The sequence below is a fragment of the Elaeis guineensis genome, chromosome 13, assembly GCF_000442705.2.
Source record: "Elaeis guineensis isolate ETL-2024a chromosome 13, EG11, whole genome shotgun sequence".
NCBI lineage: Eukaryota > Viridiplantae > Streptophyta > Magnoliopsida > Arecales > Arecaceae > Elaeis > Elaeis guineensis.
This window is the reverse complement of record NC_026005.2, coordinates 69,410,696-69,428,517: the sequence shown is the minus strand read 5'-3', so window position 1 is coordinate 69,428,517 and position 17,822 is coordinate 69,410,696. Positions and strand designations below refer to the sequence as shown.

The window sequence follows — 17,822 nt, the reverse complement described above, 5'->3', positions numbered from 1 at the left end:
AAGGAAGAGATGACTAACTGCCTTTTTACACTACAATAAAAGAAACTAGTGAAAGTTTTGGAATAAAGGGAAAAGGACCTTGAGTAATCCCGACTCTCAAAGTCCAACCCTATGCTGGAGTTGAAAGACAGACAAAGTTGAACATGCGGCGCGCATGTAATGGACCACTTGGGCAAGCATGGTTGAAATCACACCCTGGAGAGGACAAGATTGAAGGGATAAAGGAAGAATCAACATAGAAGTCAAGTAGCTTGGGTTGGAGTCACACCCAAGCATTCCCATTAATCTAGATATGAAGCACAACTTCCATAAGGTATTATCATCATTTATGTACCCATAATAATCATTGCCTTCTTCGCATTCATGAGTTTATACTACATACAAAAGGAAATCCTCATGCAACTAAGTTCAGCAATATGAACCCAAAATATGACCCATGCAGAATTTTAGGATCCATAGGTTCCTTTCTGTTGGTGGTGGATAAAGGAAAAAATAATCATAGATATGAATGAAGCCATGTTTTGTTACTGTATCAGAGTTTTCACTTATTGTGTGCTTGGAGTGATTGCTCAATATCCAAACATGGGTCATCATTATCACCATAGCTAATCCAAGAAGAATATTTCAAGAAGAGATTGACAGCTGAAAACAAAATTGTTCATTTGGCTCCAAAGATTACAAGCATGTGGTAAGAAAGAAAACAGAAGAGGTGGTTGCCAGACAATTCAGTTCCAACTCACTTCAACAATAGTTAATAAATGTCTCCATCCCCTTCCCAAACCTAATAATCAGGAATAGAAGCAAATGTGTACCCTGGGCACCCCTCCATGAATAATATGCAACTCTTGTCTCATAGAATCCTGCAATTGAATTGAGCAATGTCACTAAACAATAAGACTTGACTGGGTGTGATAAGATAGTACTCGACATTTACAAACAATGGAATAATTAAAAGAACTCAAACAAATAAGATGAAATATGCTTAAACGAAGAAACTGACTATATAAATGGAAATTATACATCCAAAGGGAAAGGGAAAAACCGACCCAGAAATTTCCATGAAGAGAATATTTGAGAATCTTAAAGCAGTGTCACCTAAATATGGTCATGGGAGATCTGCCAGTTGACTGGATAACAACTGGACTAAGTTTTTGCTCATGTCACTTGCTGAAGCTAAGACATTAGCTAATGGTCACAAATACTCATCATGAACTTTTTTATGCCACTAACTAAATATTGTGAGACATTTCAGGCAATGCTTTGCCAACTACAGCCATAGTGACTACGAAGGCCTTTTCCACATTAAGCTCCTTGAGAGTTCAATGTTCACAGTCCATGTAAGTTGTGAGTGCCAAAGATCCAAGTAGTCATCAAATCTTGGAAAAAGAACTGAAACATATCAGAACTTTTTTATATGTGTATGCTTGTTGAACAACTTTGCTGGTCTATTATGTAAAGCTACCCCAGGTATCATGAATTGCTATATCAGATTGTACCACCTGATACAAAGCATACAGTACCATAATGCAGAGACTCGATACTCCCCCACTACCAAGTGTCAGTACTGAGATATGTGCCATATTGACACTCGGTACGTACCAAGTTTGCAAAACTTGTTTTTTATTTCCTTCAATCTTCATTGAAGTAGGTGGTTCACATCAACCAGATATAGTATGTGCATAATTTATAGGGAAAGAATTCAGTTCAAGCAAGGGCACATAATCAAACAAGCATTCCGCATACAGTACCATAATACAGAGACTTGGTACTCCCCCACTACCAAGTATGGGTACTGAGATATGTGCCATATTGACACTCGGTATGTACCAAGTTTGCAAAACTTGCTTTTTATTTCCTTCAATCTTCATTGAAATAGGTGGTTCGCATCAACCTGATATAGGATGTGCATAATTTATAGGGAAAGAATTCAGTTCAAGCAAGGGCACATAATCAATCAAGCATTCCGCATTCAGTTCACAATAAGGTGCAGATGTTTAGCAAAATTTCTGAGTGCAGCTATGTGAAATCACCTACTCCTTTTTCTGCATTAGCTAACTCTCATTGTGATTCAAGAATAAGTCTTAAAAAATACAACAGAAAGAACAAAATCTGACATATGCATTTCTCCACACTGTTTATTTGCTTCCGAGACTTTTCTTCTTTTGAGGAAAGAGTCACATTACATGAAAAATGGAACCAGTTTCTTCTTTGGTGGTCCAGAATCTCCAGATTCTATTCATTACTTTTATCTTGGATGCAAAAGCCTCATAGTCATTGACCTTTCTAATCTTCACATAAATGTGATAAAGGTGAAGAAAAGTGGATAATGGGCAAGTCTCTCAATAACTGCACCCTCAGCTAACCATTTTGAAAATAGTCAACTTAAACTTCAACTTTACCCTCCTCCAGGAGAAAGAATATGCATCAGAGCAAAACAGAGTAATTTAGAATAGGGATAAAGATCAATGTGTTTAAAGAATTGTTTGTCATGCGCCCCATACCAGATGGTATGGAGTGTACTGTACTATACCTATACTGCACCTGTATGCCATACCAGCCTGTACCGATATTACTGTACCATATTATACCATACACCGACACTATAATGGGATTTTACCTATACGGGATCCGGTACCAAAACGATACACCTCTTTAAACATTTGGAACACAATTTTCGACAGGCATATGTAAGAATGAGAAATAGGTAGTCATCTTCATCCTATTCCCTTTTTGAATAAATGGCAGTGTAAGACAGTATGGCTCATCACAACCTGCCTTGAACTTCTTTGGCCTGGTTATCCCCCAACAGACATGACTTATTATGTAGGAAGAAAACTTAAAATTATTAGCAAGTATAGATTCTTGGGACTAGTTTCAGCATGCAGAATGACAAGCACCTCCCTTGACAACAACAACAAAGTGGTATGCAGAACATCAAGAAAACAATACATAGCATTTAAAAATCAGCAGGGATGGCAACTGATTTAAGAAAGCACATGGCGCCCCGTCCCCGATCAACATCAACATCAGAAACCACCACAAGTCTACATGGGCCATAGTCCACACACATCCCATATGACCTGAACTTTAATTCCTTTTCGCTCAAGTGGTCACTTGTTTTGATCACCAAAGAGATGGAAGAATCGAGACCATTTTATCATTCTATGGGACCCACTCTGATATTTTCTTCAGAGCAATTGCAAACTAATGGTATCATGTGAACCTCCTAGGAACTAGAAAACTATCCAGTCTCTTTCACATATAAATCTCAACACCCAACTAACATATACTGCCCCGTCCTGCTCCTGTGGTTGTCAGAGGTAAGGAAATGCCCTAAAGTTCCTGATGAAGCAAGATAGGAAACTTCCAAGGTAACTTCATGCTCCATAACAACTTCTACAACTACAGTAGAGATGACTGGAAGAAATACACATAACAGAGAAGGCCCGATCTGAGAAGTTCCTTATAATGGAAGTTTTTGTAAGCCAAAAAAAAAAAGCCTGACTATAAAAAATCTGGACTTTGCTAATATTGGAGGATTCTCTCATTCACCATGAAGTGCTGGAATTTGGCAATTTACCAAACTAGTAGAAATGGAAAAGGTATCTACATTCACATTCAAGATAATTTTTCAAACAGTTACTTTGCATCAAGATTCTGTTAGGAGCACCAATTTGGTTCATAAGATTACCAACATTGGGACATTCATAACACGAGTTTTAGATCTTAAGTTGGAGCACAAAAGCATCACTAGTTGTTTTAGAGATATGTGGGATAAAATATCTGCACGCCCAAAAGCTACTTTAATTTGTTTTTTTTTTTTTTAATAATTGTATAGCATAATGGATTCAGGTACCATAAAGTGTGATAGAAAGCTCTGCTTGCATACCAGGAAGGAAGGAAAGAATGCCTAGGAATAAAAATCCATATGCCTGGGACTGATCACCTGCCATGTGACCTGTGAATACAAAGAAGGAGAGCAAAAGAAGCAGTAATCCTAGGGCAAGGAGGAAAAGTGCAAGGGCAATTGACTTCCACGGAATCTTCTTGTAGGAATTTGGAGTGTAAATAAATCGAAGATCTACATCCTTTTCTTCACTACTATTATCACCATCTCTCTCATCTGCAGCAAGAGGTTGGTAATGAACATGGCGTCGGGATGCCATATTGGTCAACCAACAAACACTTCAGCCCTAAGATCCAGCCACCGTTCTAACAAAATCAAACTGTCCAGTGAGATCTGTAAGACAATACAGAGGAGAAAAACAAAATGCTGGTGAATATTAAGAAAACAATAATTATCAAAAATATATATATAGGAAGATAATGGAAAAACAAAATTCGCAAAAGTCACCCATCAGGCATGCCCAAAATTTATCTATAACTGCTTCTGAGACTAAATATCACCATTAAAAAGCCACTTATGCTATTAGAAAGTGAAATGTTATTTTGACTAAAAAAACTTTTGGCAATAAATAAATCAAAAAACAGCATTCTCAACCATTTTAAGTTAATTCAAGAGTTTATCTTCACCTAATGATTTGTGCTTTACAACCCAAAAATTCTTAAGCTATGAATCATGGAATTGTTGCTGCCCAAGAAAATTAGACGAATCCCATGGAAGAAACTCGTAAGAATAATCATGAACATAAAATACAATAAATATCATTTCACTTTGTTCTCGTAATATTGACACCAAATAGAGACATTATTTTCCTCAAGGTCAGCTAGTAAAATTGCGTATCACCATCCCGGTAACTTACCTGAGGTTTTATTTATACATTTATTGATGAGAAAGTTGACTTAGTGACTGATGCAACTTTTACCCGCTGGTTGGCCGCTCTCTCCTCTACTAGGAAGATTTTCCAAGTTTCACCGAAGATGTTGGTGCTCACACAATTGTAAGTTGAAACCATAACTGTAACCATCCAACATTGTCTCAACTATTTGAAATCACTTTATGAATCCTCTTCACTAAGAATTCCTATTTATGACAGCATATGATGTTATTTCTAGCTTCTCTATATCTTTTCTCACAATCTGTCATGTTATATTAGATCTTGCCTTCCTTTTTCTACACCTTGAACATAATTAAAATACCTCTCCTTACAAGAGCCCCTTCTAATCAGCATTATTCGAGATTGGCATTCTACCAGCATATATCATTTCAATCAATCATCCATCACCTTGCCCTCAATTTTTGCAACACCTCAGCTCCTCAAGCAAACTAATTTTTCATCTGACCCTTCATAGTTCAATCACAAATCTATATTGACCTTTTATTTCCATTCACTTGCCGAATCTTTTCGAACCTTTCTATTGCCCAACATTTTAAGCCATATAACGTAGCAAGAATGATTGCCATTCTATAAAATTTCCTTGCAAGTTAACCTACGCATGCATTTGATCACTTAATACCCCGGAAGCACCTTTATACTTAATCTAACAAGGTTCAATTTATTTCATTCACTTTGAGGTATCTCTTGTCCTTCAATCTTATGTGGAATCCCATCTTTATCTTTATCGCCAACATTATTTTATACATAAAAAGAATTTGGAAAAAATATTGACTTTCTTGAGCAGTTAGCTTATGTATAAAATAAAATGATCATAGGTCATCTTCCTGGAAAAGGTTTCACTCCATGAACCCAATAAATCCTGATAAAGGAACTAGAAATCCACGATAAGAGAATCAAATAAACCAATTGATCATGGACTCCCACCATATATGCCGTCTATGAAGCACAACCGATAGAAGAACAGAATCAAATGAAATCCAGCTATACGCAGAACATTTAGGGCGCTCAATCAATTGAAAATACAAAATAAATTTCGTTTCATTAGGCAATGAAAGAATTCAGAAGAACCAATATCCTAAATGACTGTGATAAGGGGGGGAAAAAGTTATATCCAAAAAGGAGCCTTTTTTCCCGAAAAAATCTAATTTTGATCCTTTTAGGAAGTTTATTCTAATCTTACCAAATTCCATTAAAGGACGAGGAATAACCACAATAGAATAAACATCGAACGCAGAAATTTACGTTAGATATGCAGCAAACCAATATCTTCCTGCCCTCAAATGAATAAACAGACGTCTTTTTTGGAAAAATTATGAACTTCGAGACAAAGAATAGCACCAAAACTCTAATCTAATTCGATGACAAAAGGGTGGAGAACAAAAGGGAAACGGAGGGGAGAAAGAGACTGAAACCCTTCAAGAACTGGAGCTCTGGATCCAAAGGAATTCGAACCCCGGACCGCGACGTAGCCTCAATCCTGGCCGATCGCCTGATTGCGGTCGATGGTCAAGAAAGAGCAAGAGGACGAGGTGGAAACGACAGCATACAAATATCAGCTGGGTTAGGGTTACTAGAACTAGGTAAATTTAAATATGGGTTTCTGAGATCTTAATTGTCTTTATCATTTTAGTGTGTTTATTGTAATACTTATAATGCATGTTCCAATGCGCTATGTATTACTAAAAATTTTAGATATATACGATGGATGATAAAGAGATTTTATAGTAGAGAACATGTATAAAATATTTTTCTCATAAAATTATTTATGATTTATTTAATATACCATAAAGATAAATTGAAGTTTTGTTGTGACTAACAAATAATTACAAAGATTTTGAAGGACATTGGATTTTTATTATTCATAGAATCATAGAAATATCTATTTAAGAAGGTTTAATTTTTTTGGATTTATGGGGCCATAACAAATGTTAAATTTTTTTATAGTATCTTTGCATGGTTTAGATCTCTAATCGATAAATATAATTAAGGTTATTATGAAAATTCGAAAGCTGGGGCTGTTTTACATAGGTTTAAGATTTAATGATTGAATAAAATATCTAATATTGAGAAGAAAGATTTAAAAATATCAAACAATATATAAAATAATCAAGGCCCGCATTAGATACGGTGATAAGGAGTGAGATTTTATACATAATAACATATTGATTATATCTTATATCAATAGATATTAATGTCAAAGTGGAGATAAAAGCCCTGTGGCACACCTTATGCCTAATATCAAATAGACTTTGTCAAATTTATTCTCTGACCAAACCTCAAAATTGAGATAGCAAGCCACGGCCCATTCTACCAAAGGATTTTGTATTCAAACTAAGGTTGAAATCGGATCAGATATATTCACATTTGAATTTATTTTATTTGATAAATATGGATGTGAATATTAGCCGAATGTAAAATTTCACGTTCATATTTATTTTAAATAGATACAAAAATAAATTTAATTCTAAAAATATAGATATAAATATAAATATAAATTAGATAATTAAATTTTATGAACATAGAATCAAAAAATTATTAAGTGGATATTAAATAAAATTAATAGTATATTAATGTAGTTATATATTTTCGGGTGGTTAAGTGACATATAAATTTAAACAAGATTATAAATAAAATTTGATATTCATATATGGATTGGATAGTTATTTATCTACATCTATATCCATTTTTCTTTGATAGATATGGATGTTAATTTGATGCTCATGTTTTTATTCATATTGGGATATATTTGGATATGAAAACATATCTAAACAAATATAATCCAATTCGCTTTTACCCTAGTTTGAACTTCAAAATTAAAAATATACTTCCTCATATTTCAATACAAATACTAGTTCCATTATTTTTACTAAATTAGAAAATCAAGCATAAAGAACATCTTACGGAATAATCTAAGCATTCAAAAAAAAAAAAAAAATCCTAAAATCAACATGCGTTAAAAAATATAAGAGGCCTTGTTGTTCAGCCGGACGTTTGGTTATTGGAATGGTTTGATTATCACATACCAATTAGGGCGATAATAAGACAAAGTTACATGAGCAAAACACTAACACCAGCAGAACTAAAAAAAGGATGTTATAAAAAGATGTTTAAAGTGGATATGAGGTGGAAATACGAAAAAAAATCTAAAGTCAAAAATAGTTATCAGATTATATGATAGGGATAGAGAGAACCAATTTTTAAGTGTAATCTCGTTAGTTAACTTTGGTCTACATGAAATTTCTAGCTGTCGGCCAATTGATTGAAGCACAGTTACAGCCTCTTCCTATGAAAATGTTTCACTATCAACAACAGGACTGGGATTAGGAGCTCTCTTGATCCACTCTTAATTTCTTGGTACCATAGATCAAACCCTATTTGCTGGAAATCCAGCTGCAGCTCCCAAACTAGCCACAAATAATTTAGTGCGCATACTGACATTAAAATATCAGGCACTGAATTCTGGTAAATAAAAGGCCATCACATAAGATCTCAAACATTACTTCTAAAATATCATCCAATCCAGTAAATATGTCCAACTAGTTAGAAGCTAATAAAATATTATACATGTTTTTTTTTTTTTTTTACTATAAAATGGCCCTGCTTAAATTCTGCATTGCCAGCAGGATCGCATGTAGATACAGTTCCATCAAACTTGTATATCTGCTGTAATTTTAGTTAGAATATCTAACGGTACAAAATTTGTGAAATGCATAATTGTATTCGCTAAGAGTATAGCAACCCTAAGCTGTGCTTATCTTCTGCATAGATGAGTTGTCCATCTTGCTGTATGCAACATCAACAACAACAGCAAAGCTAGAGACCCATCAAAATTGAATGCTATGCACATCATTCTGCTGGTATTTGAAGCAACTCCCGAATACCTTCGCTAACCTGAAAGCACAATATGTTGGCATGTAAAAGCTAATTAAAAATCGGATAATACAGACAGCACTCAACAAATGTCATTTACCATAAGATAAAATGATGTAATAATATTCAAGATGCATATTCTTAATCAATTGATCAATAAGATGATGATGGCATCTTAAAAATGCTTCATCATATTCATTTTTTTTTCCTTTTTCTTTGAGGCTGGTGACTAGGATTCTACAATCCCTTGACAAATTGATGAAAGAGGTTACAATTTAAGCATGCCTTGTAAATGCAAGCAATGGTCCTACACAATGTCAACAATCACCTAAACCCCGATGACTGACCAAATATGGTTGTCAAATGACATTGTTTAATCTTATCTCATATCTAGAAACAATGACAAATGACATTGTTTAATCTTTCTGTGAAGCAGATATTATAACATCTTCACAAAGTAGTACCACTCACTTGGTTTCATTAAGTTAACCTAGAAGTTTCCTGATGTTCCAAAATCTGGTTCATGCGGCTGCTTATAAGCTCACCAATGCAAAGCATCACGTTGGCCCTCAGCCACACATCAAATTGCCAGGTGCCTCTGCAACTTGAGCATATATGACTTATGATGATAGATGATAAGTCCCGTCATGAAGGAAAGATATTTTAGGTGTCTTTTTGAAAATTAGTAACTTAAATACCACATGTCTTGTCTACTAGCTAGGAACTCTAAACTTAGCTATATGTCATGCACCCTTAGTGCTTTTCTTGGGATTGTTCATCATTTGATAATCATAAATTCATTTGCATTATTGGCCTAACAGAAATCTGAGCACATCTCACAAGGATATTTATTATTATTATTATTGTTTTTGGTTAACATATCACACTATAGTAAAATAAGATTTCGAATATGTGTAGAAGGGTATACTCAAATTCTTTCTCTCTCTCTCTCACGCACAAGATTTTGTTCATCATTTGATAATCATAAATTCATTTGCATTATTGGCCGAACAGAAATCTGAGCACATCTCACAAGGATATTTGTTATTATTATTATTATTGTTTTTGGTTAACATATCACACTTTAGTAAAATAAGATTTCGAATATGTGTAGAAGGGTATACTCAAATTCTTTCTCTCTCTCTCTCACGCACAAGATTTGACTCAATTATTTCTGCACTTTGACTTATTTTACCCAGCTTTACAAATTATATTTATTTTTAAATATTTCTAACAAACCCACCACATAGGTATGTGCATATGCATCCACATGCATATGCACCATGCATATTACAGCTGCTTTCTAGAAATACTAAAGTTTCCTATCCTTCCACCTTATCAGTTGTCACTAAAATTTACAGAGGAAAATGCAATTAGATTAGAGTTCAACCTTCAACACATAAAACCTTTAGGTTATTTGAACTTTTCTTCTTTTGTGTTAGAGAGGTCAGGTGATGCATCATTACTAGTAATACAATGTCAATGTGCGGATCGTTGGATCATCTTTTTTCAAATTGCAATTTGCAAAGGAGGTCTATATACATTTACTGAGATTGCTGAAATACCGTAGTAGACTGGCTAAAGGTAGATCTGTGGAACCTATCCATGATGAAGGATAAGAGCAAGGGATAGAAAAAGAATGAGTCATGATGGTTGCAGCTGTCAGTTCGCAGATACGGTTAGAGAGGAGTAGAAGGGTGTTCAGAAAGGGGACTCTGGTAGATGATGGATGTCATCCACTGAAACAAAGGGTTGCTGAGTTTTTGGAGGCTGCCGCTTTCTCAGATAGACATAGAGGATGTGAATCATTTATTCAGAAAAAGAATAGTAAAATGAGAAGGTCACTAGCCTTTGGAAGCTTTGCTGTACTGCCCCATACCATCTGATATGGAACGTCCCATACCATACTGGTATGTTGTACTACTCTGTACCAATATTATTGCACAGTATCGAACCGTATACTGACACTATAATAGAATTTTACCAGTATAAGATCCGATACCAATATTGTGAACCTTGTCCTTATGCTTTATTTTTTTCTCCTCTTTGTTTTTCTTCTTTTTTTTCCCCCCTTAGTTGTTCTCTTCGTATATGTTCTTAATAATCTACAATAAAATTCTTGAGGCACCATGGTGCCTATTGTTCCCTTCAAAAATGACAATGCAGCTGAAAAGATTGACTTTTAGCATGTCACCAAGTTCAGGCAAGATTTTGCAGATCCTATGGTTCCAAATTACTGGGCCCAGATGCTATATTTTTGTGCTTGTGTGTGTGTTCGTGTGTGCTTGTGCGCACATGAGAGAGTGAGATAACACATACCAATTTTATTTGAGCTTTGATGTTTGCAATAAGGTGAGTGTACTCATCTATTTGCCTGTCAAAAATTTAAAAAAAAGGATGAACATTATGCAAAAATATAAGATGAAAAAATCAGAACAACATAAACAAGAAAAATCCAAGCAAAAGAAAATGTCTCAAGCATTGGAATGAACGAAATAAAAAGTAAAAGGTCTTATTCCAACAAATATGCTTCACTATTTGGATTGGTTGGTTTCCAACTCATTAGCATTTCTAGGAAGATAAGAAATGGAATGCTACCACAATCAACAGACTAGTCATCTTCTCCATGATTCCTCACAATCACCAACTGAAGAAAAGACCTTATAGAGTCAACTTATAAAATCAGGTGAATTAGGATCGAGCCCAGATTTAAGTTACAACCCTACAGTATCTACTCTCCACTAATTGACAGTTTACCATCCAAGGAGAAATTGTAGGACAATTAGTACCATTCCACTGGCATATCTTCCAAGTCAATTACGGAATTACCTGTGGGCTTTCATCACAGTGACAATGCTTAATTCCAACGTGACTACCATTATATGGAGAAAGATATCTATCTGGTATATGATATAACCAATAAGCCTTACCCATATATAGGACCATCTTTACAGAAATATGACTTGCAATATTCTGTGTTCCTATAAAGACTAAATTCCCAGATTCCAATCCCATCATTATTTCCCTTTTTTTGCCAGAGCAGAAGCTGACACAGAAAGAAGGTGATAATCAAACTGCAGATATGCAAGCAAATAAAGAACAATAGGTTAACTAACAAATTAAAGATAAAGAACTGATTGTTGAAAAGAACTTTTCTCATGCATTATCTCATCAGAAAATCCACACTTTAATCACCAAAGCCTGCAAGCAATCTCCCTTATCCTCATGTTTCAGTTTAAGAAACAAGCTCACAACACATGGCATGCACACACACATGCAAATGTCATGTAAATCATGCAGAGTCACAAAGAATTAGTTGAACTGATAACCTATGTCTCTGTTTGATTCCTAGTCAACTGCTGGTGCAATTTTAGTATATTCCTAGTGGGAGAATGGGAAGTTTTGGAAGCAGATCTCTCTCTCTCTCTCTCTCAAAAAAAAAAAAAAAAAGGAAGCACTTGGAAAGAGCCAGTTTCCTGAGAGACTTTGAAGTGGGTGGGTCAATCCAGAAAGGAGCTTACTGCTACTAAGGTGTAAATATGTGGCCACGTGTGCATATAGGGGAAGCATGAGCAGTGTATGGTAAAAAAAGACGGCTGGTACCTTGCTAGCCTTGCTTCCCTCACTGAAATGAAGTCCAATGCTTCTGACCAAGTGAATTCCACATGAAAACCCAATCCAATATCAACAAATATGTGGCATGTATCAGGCCTGCAGGCATGCACATAAAGAAAATTACTGACTAAAACAGAATAATAAATATAAAACTTTAACAGATTATGTACATACAAATATCTAACAAAATTAAGAAAAAAAAATATACAAACAAGGAATTGACTATGTTTAAGACAAAGACGGCTAAGTCTGATACAAAGAGATTGAACTGATTTGATGGTATCAAGTCAGCAGGCTCTTTATCAATTCATACCAAAGCACTGAAAAGTTAAATATTAAGTTGAATTGAATCTCAATGAGAAAATAGTCATAACAAATAATCAATAAATGTGAACATACCAACTTAAGTGGTACTAAATCAATAGCATAATATCTAGCTCAAAGCAAAGGTCTTCTAACTACCTGACTTGACATCTACTGTAGGGCATAGGCAAAGCAGCAATAACTTTACCCAAGATCATAAGCATACTGATTCCAACTTGCATTCACCGATTCATTCCCATACACTATGCGAATTAAACAAAACAAAAGCTTGTTTTCGAACAAAATCTAGAAGATATCATGTAGGTAGGATCCATTGTATTTGACAATACAAAGATAATGCATCTATTATCCTTTCATAAGTAAAACTGTAAAAGTACTATGAGATTTAACCATATATTAATACTTAATAGTATTCTAAAGATACTAGAGAATCTAATAAGCTCTATGATTTAGCTACAGTTGACAGTTAACCAGTCTCTTTTTTAGATATACTATACTACAAGAGATTGAAGATTATGCAAAGAAAAGATGAGGTGAACGTACCTACAGTTTCCATGTTCTTACTTATTATACCTCTTAAACCCATAAACATTAGAAATTAACACCTCTCCCATCAATAATATCTTCACTCTAAGTAATGAATGATAAGAAGAGAACTCTACCATTAGCTTTTTCCCACTGTCCTAGCCCAAGTAATAACGGAAACTTCACCTTCAACCATAACAGCATTCACACAACATGCAAATTGCTTTCAAAGACCCTGATATTACCATAAACTTGAATATTGGAGTTATTTTCTTCTGGTGAAGTTTACATCTTTTTTTGAACTGTTTTCTTGATTGAAGTGTACAAATTTAGATATAATTTCATTCCTCCAGTCCAAACAAGATAAGAAGCTGGTTGACCATTGGCACCAGAAATAATAAATAATTAAGCCATAGTTGTCAAAGGCTCAATGTGCACTAAGGCCCCAAGGTCTCTTGGAGCCTAGGGACAATGCAAGATGCGCCTTGATGACGTGAGTCATAAAAATATCAATATGCACATGATTGTAATGAATACATCATTTTAAACATATTAAACAATGAACTATCAATTTATAAACACAAATACAGATAAAAAAATGTTATATATAAATTAAAATAATTCCTAATATAAGATATGTCAATCTAACACAAAAAGGTTTAGACGAAGAAGAAGAGGCAGGGGCAGGGGCATTCTTGAAGAAGAAGAAGGAGAAGGACAAGGACAAGGAGAAGGAGAAAAAGATGGAAACTCACCACTCCATTGTTTCTTTCTCCCTAGGTTTTCTCTTTTTTCCCCTTTCCTTCCTTTTTAACATATCAACAAATGGGATCAACGGCTGGATGTTAATTTGGATACACGCAACTTCCAAGATTTGCTTAGATGCACCTTAGCATGCACCTGGCTACTTGCACCATGATAAAAGTGCATGACTTTAGCACGTTCTAGCATCTAACTAAAGCGGCCTTGCCTCAATAGAAGCGCTGCACCAGGGTCCTGCTTCACCTGTGTCTTGCACCTAGGCATGCCTTCTAAAACACAGGATTAAGCCAAGTGGGGAAAGAGGCAAGAGAGAGGAGAAGCAAATGGAAAGAGAGGGATATGGTTCAACCAACTCTTCCCCTCATTAAACATCTTTGTTCGCAATTGTTGATGTAGCACCATATGATTTTATTCAACAAACTCTTGCATATAGGGATCTTCATAATCTTTGAAAAAGTGAAGAGAAAGCAAGACTATTTTTCTAATATGACCATCCATTTCAGTCAAAAATTTTAAGGGGTCAAAACATAAGATCCTCATGATCAATCTTCGAAATATTTTCTTGAACTTGAATGCCTCCATGTGATGGAACATCGTGATTAATGAAGTCATAGGCATACTTAGATCTTGCAATTGTACAGGTTTCGAGATATGGAGAACGTGATGCAAGAACCTAGGAGGAGTAAGAGATGTTATCACATAAGTAGGTCTCTAAGATGAAGCTTTAACTCCATCATTCCTGTTGATCGGTTCTTTGCCCTCTTCTTGATTTTAACTTTGCATAGAATGAAACACAACTATGACAATTGATCATTTGAAGAAATATTAACTATCAGGAGTGGTAATAGCACAGCTTGAAGTTTCTCAAAACAATATTGAATGTTTCTTGCTCATTTTTCAAACTGAATTGCTTGCTTTTATGAATCCATTGTCTATTTTTTCTTCTATTCTAGCCAAGCATTGTTCATATGGATGAAGTAACTTCTCATGATGTTGAAGAAGTTCATCATGATCATTATTGGTGTGAAGCATGATTCAAAAATTAGAGTCTGCTAGAAAAGGAGGGGATAAAAGAAAGATGAGAGATTGAGCTGATGCATCGATTACATCTCAACTTTCTAAAAGATATACACAAATACTTCCACAAAACAAGGTTTCAAATACCGGTACGGACCTCAAACTGGTTTTTGCTGAAACAATATGGTACCAATTGTGCTGCCCTTTCCCAGCAGTATTTGAAACCTTTCTCTAAAAGACACCACACATTAACTATATTTAGTTAAACCTAGAAACACTAACATTGAACATTAACAACACAAATTATGGTATAATAATCACCAACAATTAACAAATAACAAATGCTATTTTGACTGCACTATTGATTAGACTAATATACAGGCTACTCAAAAATATGCTGGTCCAATGCTCTTATATCAGACCACATTCACAAAAGATGAACATGGCCTTGACACCTTCTTTCATGTTTTTGTTTAATGGTTTTGACAGGTTAGTCACTTGATGGTGAATATACAACAGCAAACATGCCTGTTCAAAACATGAGGCAACTAAATAGAGAAGCTAAGGGCATGTTAGGTGTTGTTTTTACTTTAAAGAAAGAGAAAGAAAAGCTAGAAGCTAGGTTTTGCAGCTTCTCTTAAAAGTGCTTTTTTGATTTCTTCTTGTAGACGCACAATTTAGATGATACTACTAAACACTTTATTGAAGTGCCTTTTTGCTTTAAACGCCATAAAAGCACTTGTTTTAAGCAATACAAATACACCCTAAAAGAACATGAGAGACTTACCAAAAGAATTCAAAACCCAAATGTCTCCATCTACATCCTCCTTCAAAATGTAAATATAATAGTTGAAATACAAGATTCATGTATTTTGCACTCAAATCACCTATATACCAAGGTAATGCTCAGAAACAATTAACCCTTCCAAAATACACAATATTTTACATTTCTAATTCATCCAGTAGCACAATACACAGGCTTACCTGGCACAGTTCATTTTATTTTCCCCACAAATTCATTGTTTTGAAACATTGCAAATATCCCTTTGAAGGTTTTACTTGGCTTATTTATTCCTTGGGCTTTAGTTCAGCTATCCAGATTCTTCAAAAACCAATGTTTACACTCTTTGCTTTTCTGAACATCATAAGACCAACGTCTAATGTTAAGAATGCCATAACTAAAACTTTCTTTCTCAACTACGCATATGTTGTCAACAAAGAAATGGCAATTGCCTTCTATTCTTCTTGATTAAGTCTACCCAGCCAAGCAAAATTTCAAATTCAGCACACCAAATTAACTAAGACAAGTTCTTTTATACAAAGGTAATGAGTCAGAATGTTCGAGCCAATCAATACATTGATGACCACAAATGCAAACAAGTGTATTACAATGCAACGGTAGAAAAATGCATCTGACTGTCATACTCAATGACAGACACACAACTAATTTACGATGTTCAGCAACTGTTGTCAACTCCAGAACACTTAAAGAGAGCAATAAAAAGAGCAAACTTCTCACTGAGAAAGAAGTCAAGATCAGAACTTTACACATCCGCCTGCATGTAGACTTCAGACCCCAGATTGACCATGGTCCGGAGGGACGTCACCCCATTTTTCTCCAAATTCTCAATGTTCCTCCTGAGATCTTGGCTATTATCTCATACGATTACAGCAGGTCAAGCATACAAACAAAGACAAAAAAACTCGGCATCTATAAACACATCAATACAGCAACCATCCACTAGAAAAGGAAACCATGAAGAGTAAAAAAGGATACAAGACCTTCTGCTGCTGGAAGACCTTGTCCCTGAAACCAAGAAGAGAAATGAAAGGTTAGAACTCTCCCTTGATTGCAGCAATGAAGGCAACGAGGAGGATTGGACGAGGAGCAGTAGGTACCGCTGGGCAACGGCTTGGACAAGGTCGGGCTTCAGGCGGCGATCAACGAACTCCTCGAATCTCTGGACCTTCTCCTGCCGAAAGCGAGAGTCATCCATGGCTTTTCGTATGCTAGCCCTTCGTTTTGAGTTTCTGCAAACAACCCTGTGACAAAGGTAAAAATTCGTCAGTATCTGACATGAGAAACTCTTCATATGCCATGGCCCAAGCGCTAGAAGCCATTCTGGCCTCTGAGAGACGCCATCCCTCGAAGCGAAGAGAATTTAAAAGGCGGAGGCCTAGGCGTGGGCGGGTGCCAGCGGCGGCTGGGGGCAGGGCGGAGGGAGTGGGGGCCGGCGGAGCGGCGGAGCGAGGAGGTCGGAGGCGGCCGAAGAGGTGGAGAAGGGAGAGGGACGAGGAGATCGGATGTGAGAGAGATACCGGCTCCGGCGCCTTTCACCGTCGCCGGTTCCACTGTCCGCTGCAGCCCGGGAAGGCGAAGAGACGAGAGGGATGGCAGCGGGATTAGGAGCGGTCCAGGGGTTGGGGCTAAGTGGGCAAAGATTTGTGCTCCAGAGGAGAAATTATTGCCTGGATCACGCCTCGGTGGCCCAGCGCTAATCTCGGAGCACGTGGACGGTGGAGAACGCGCAATCCGGAATTCGTGATACACAAGGGTTACTGGTGGCGTGTTATGCACCGTGGGATTTTAGTGGTCTACCTGAGCGTGGTCCAGGCCATCATTTCTCGCACCAGAGCCAACCCAAAGCTGGCCCAAACCAATGAGCTCTGAACCGGAACCCGACCCAATCCCAGGTAGTTATAGAGTTTTGAACCAGAACTGAACCGGTCAATGTTTGGACCAACCCAACCGCACTCAATCAATGTTGGACTCATTTGGATTGGTTCTAACGTTATCTAATTTTTTTAAAAATAAATAAAGCATTGATTTATATTACAAACGAGAAAATGACAATAATTTTCATATCTATCGAGGGAACATGGATGACAGTAGATAGGATTTGAATCGGA

The 17,822-nt window shown here is 36.1% G+C and overlaps 2 protein-coding genes across 4 annotated transcripts; both read right to left on the bottom strand.

The window, feature by feature from the left end:
* Positions 1 to 635: 635 nt before the first annotated feature.
* LOC105056134 (uncharacterized) lies at positions 636 to 6,370 on the bottom strand. The gene is given in 4 exon segments (XM_010938211.4): positions 636 to 819; positions 822 to 860; positions 3,890 to 4,240; positions 6,212 to 6,370. Coding segments are annotated over 3 exon segments (354 nt in total). The 5' UTR covers positions 4,167 to 4,240; positions 6,212 to 6,370; the 3' UTR covers positions 636 to 781.
* Positions 6,371 to 8,281: 1,911 nt separating this feature from the next.
* Positions 8,282 to 17,345, bottom strand: LOC105056135 (uncharacterized). Of its 3 annotated transcripts, XM_010938214.4 has the most exons (7): positions 17,232 to 17,345; positions 16,812 to 16,955; positions 16,690 to 16,719; positions 16,461 to 16,562; positions 12,273 to 12,380; positions 10,989 to 11,043; positions 8,282 to 8,690 (listed from the first exon to the last, which is right to left on the bottom strand). In XM_010938214.4, exons 2-7 carry the CDS (start codon positions 16,907 to 16,909, stop codon positions 8,646 to 8,648), a joined length of 438 nt encoding a protein of 145 aa, XP_010936516.1. In that variant the 5' UTR covers positions 16,910 to 16,955; positions 17,232 to 17,345; the 3' UTR covers positions 8,282 to 8,645. The 3 variants fall into 3 exon arrangements, with proteins under 3 accessions (XP_010936516.1, XP_019709958.1, XP_073104100.1); XM_019854399.3 differs by having other exon boundaries at positions 16,812 to 17,339; XM_073247999.1 differs by lacking the exon at positions 10,989 to 11,043 and having other exon boundaries at positions 16,812 to 17,339.
* Positions 17,346 to 17,822: the final 477 nt, after the last annotated feature.

What these genes read in the sequence shown, in the direction of transcription:
- LOC105056135 (XM_019854399.3), bottom strand. Translation starts at nt 17,005, where the DNA reads ATGAAGAGTTTCTCATGTCAGATACTGACGAATTTTTACCTTTGTCAC. An exon ending in GTCCAAGCCGTTGCCCAGCG is followed by an intron (nt 16,720 to 16,811) that starts GTACCTACTGCT and finishes TCTTGGTTTCAG; the next exon opens with GGACAAGGTCTTCCAGCAGC. An exon ending in TCAAAGCTCAAATAAAATTG is followed by an intron (nt 8,691 to 10,988) that starts GTATGTGTTATC and finishes TTGTGCTTTCAG; the next exon opens with GTTAGCGAAGGTATTCGGGA.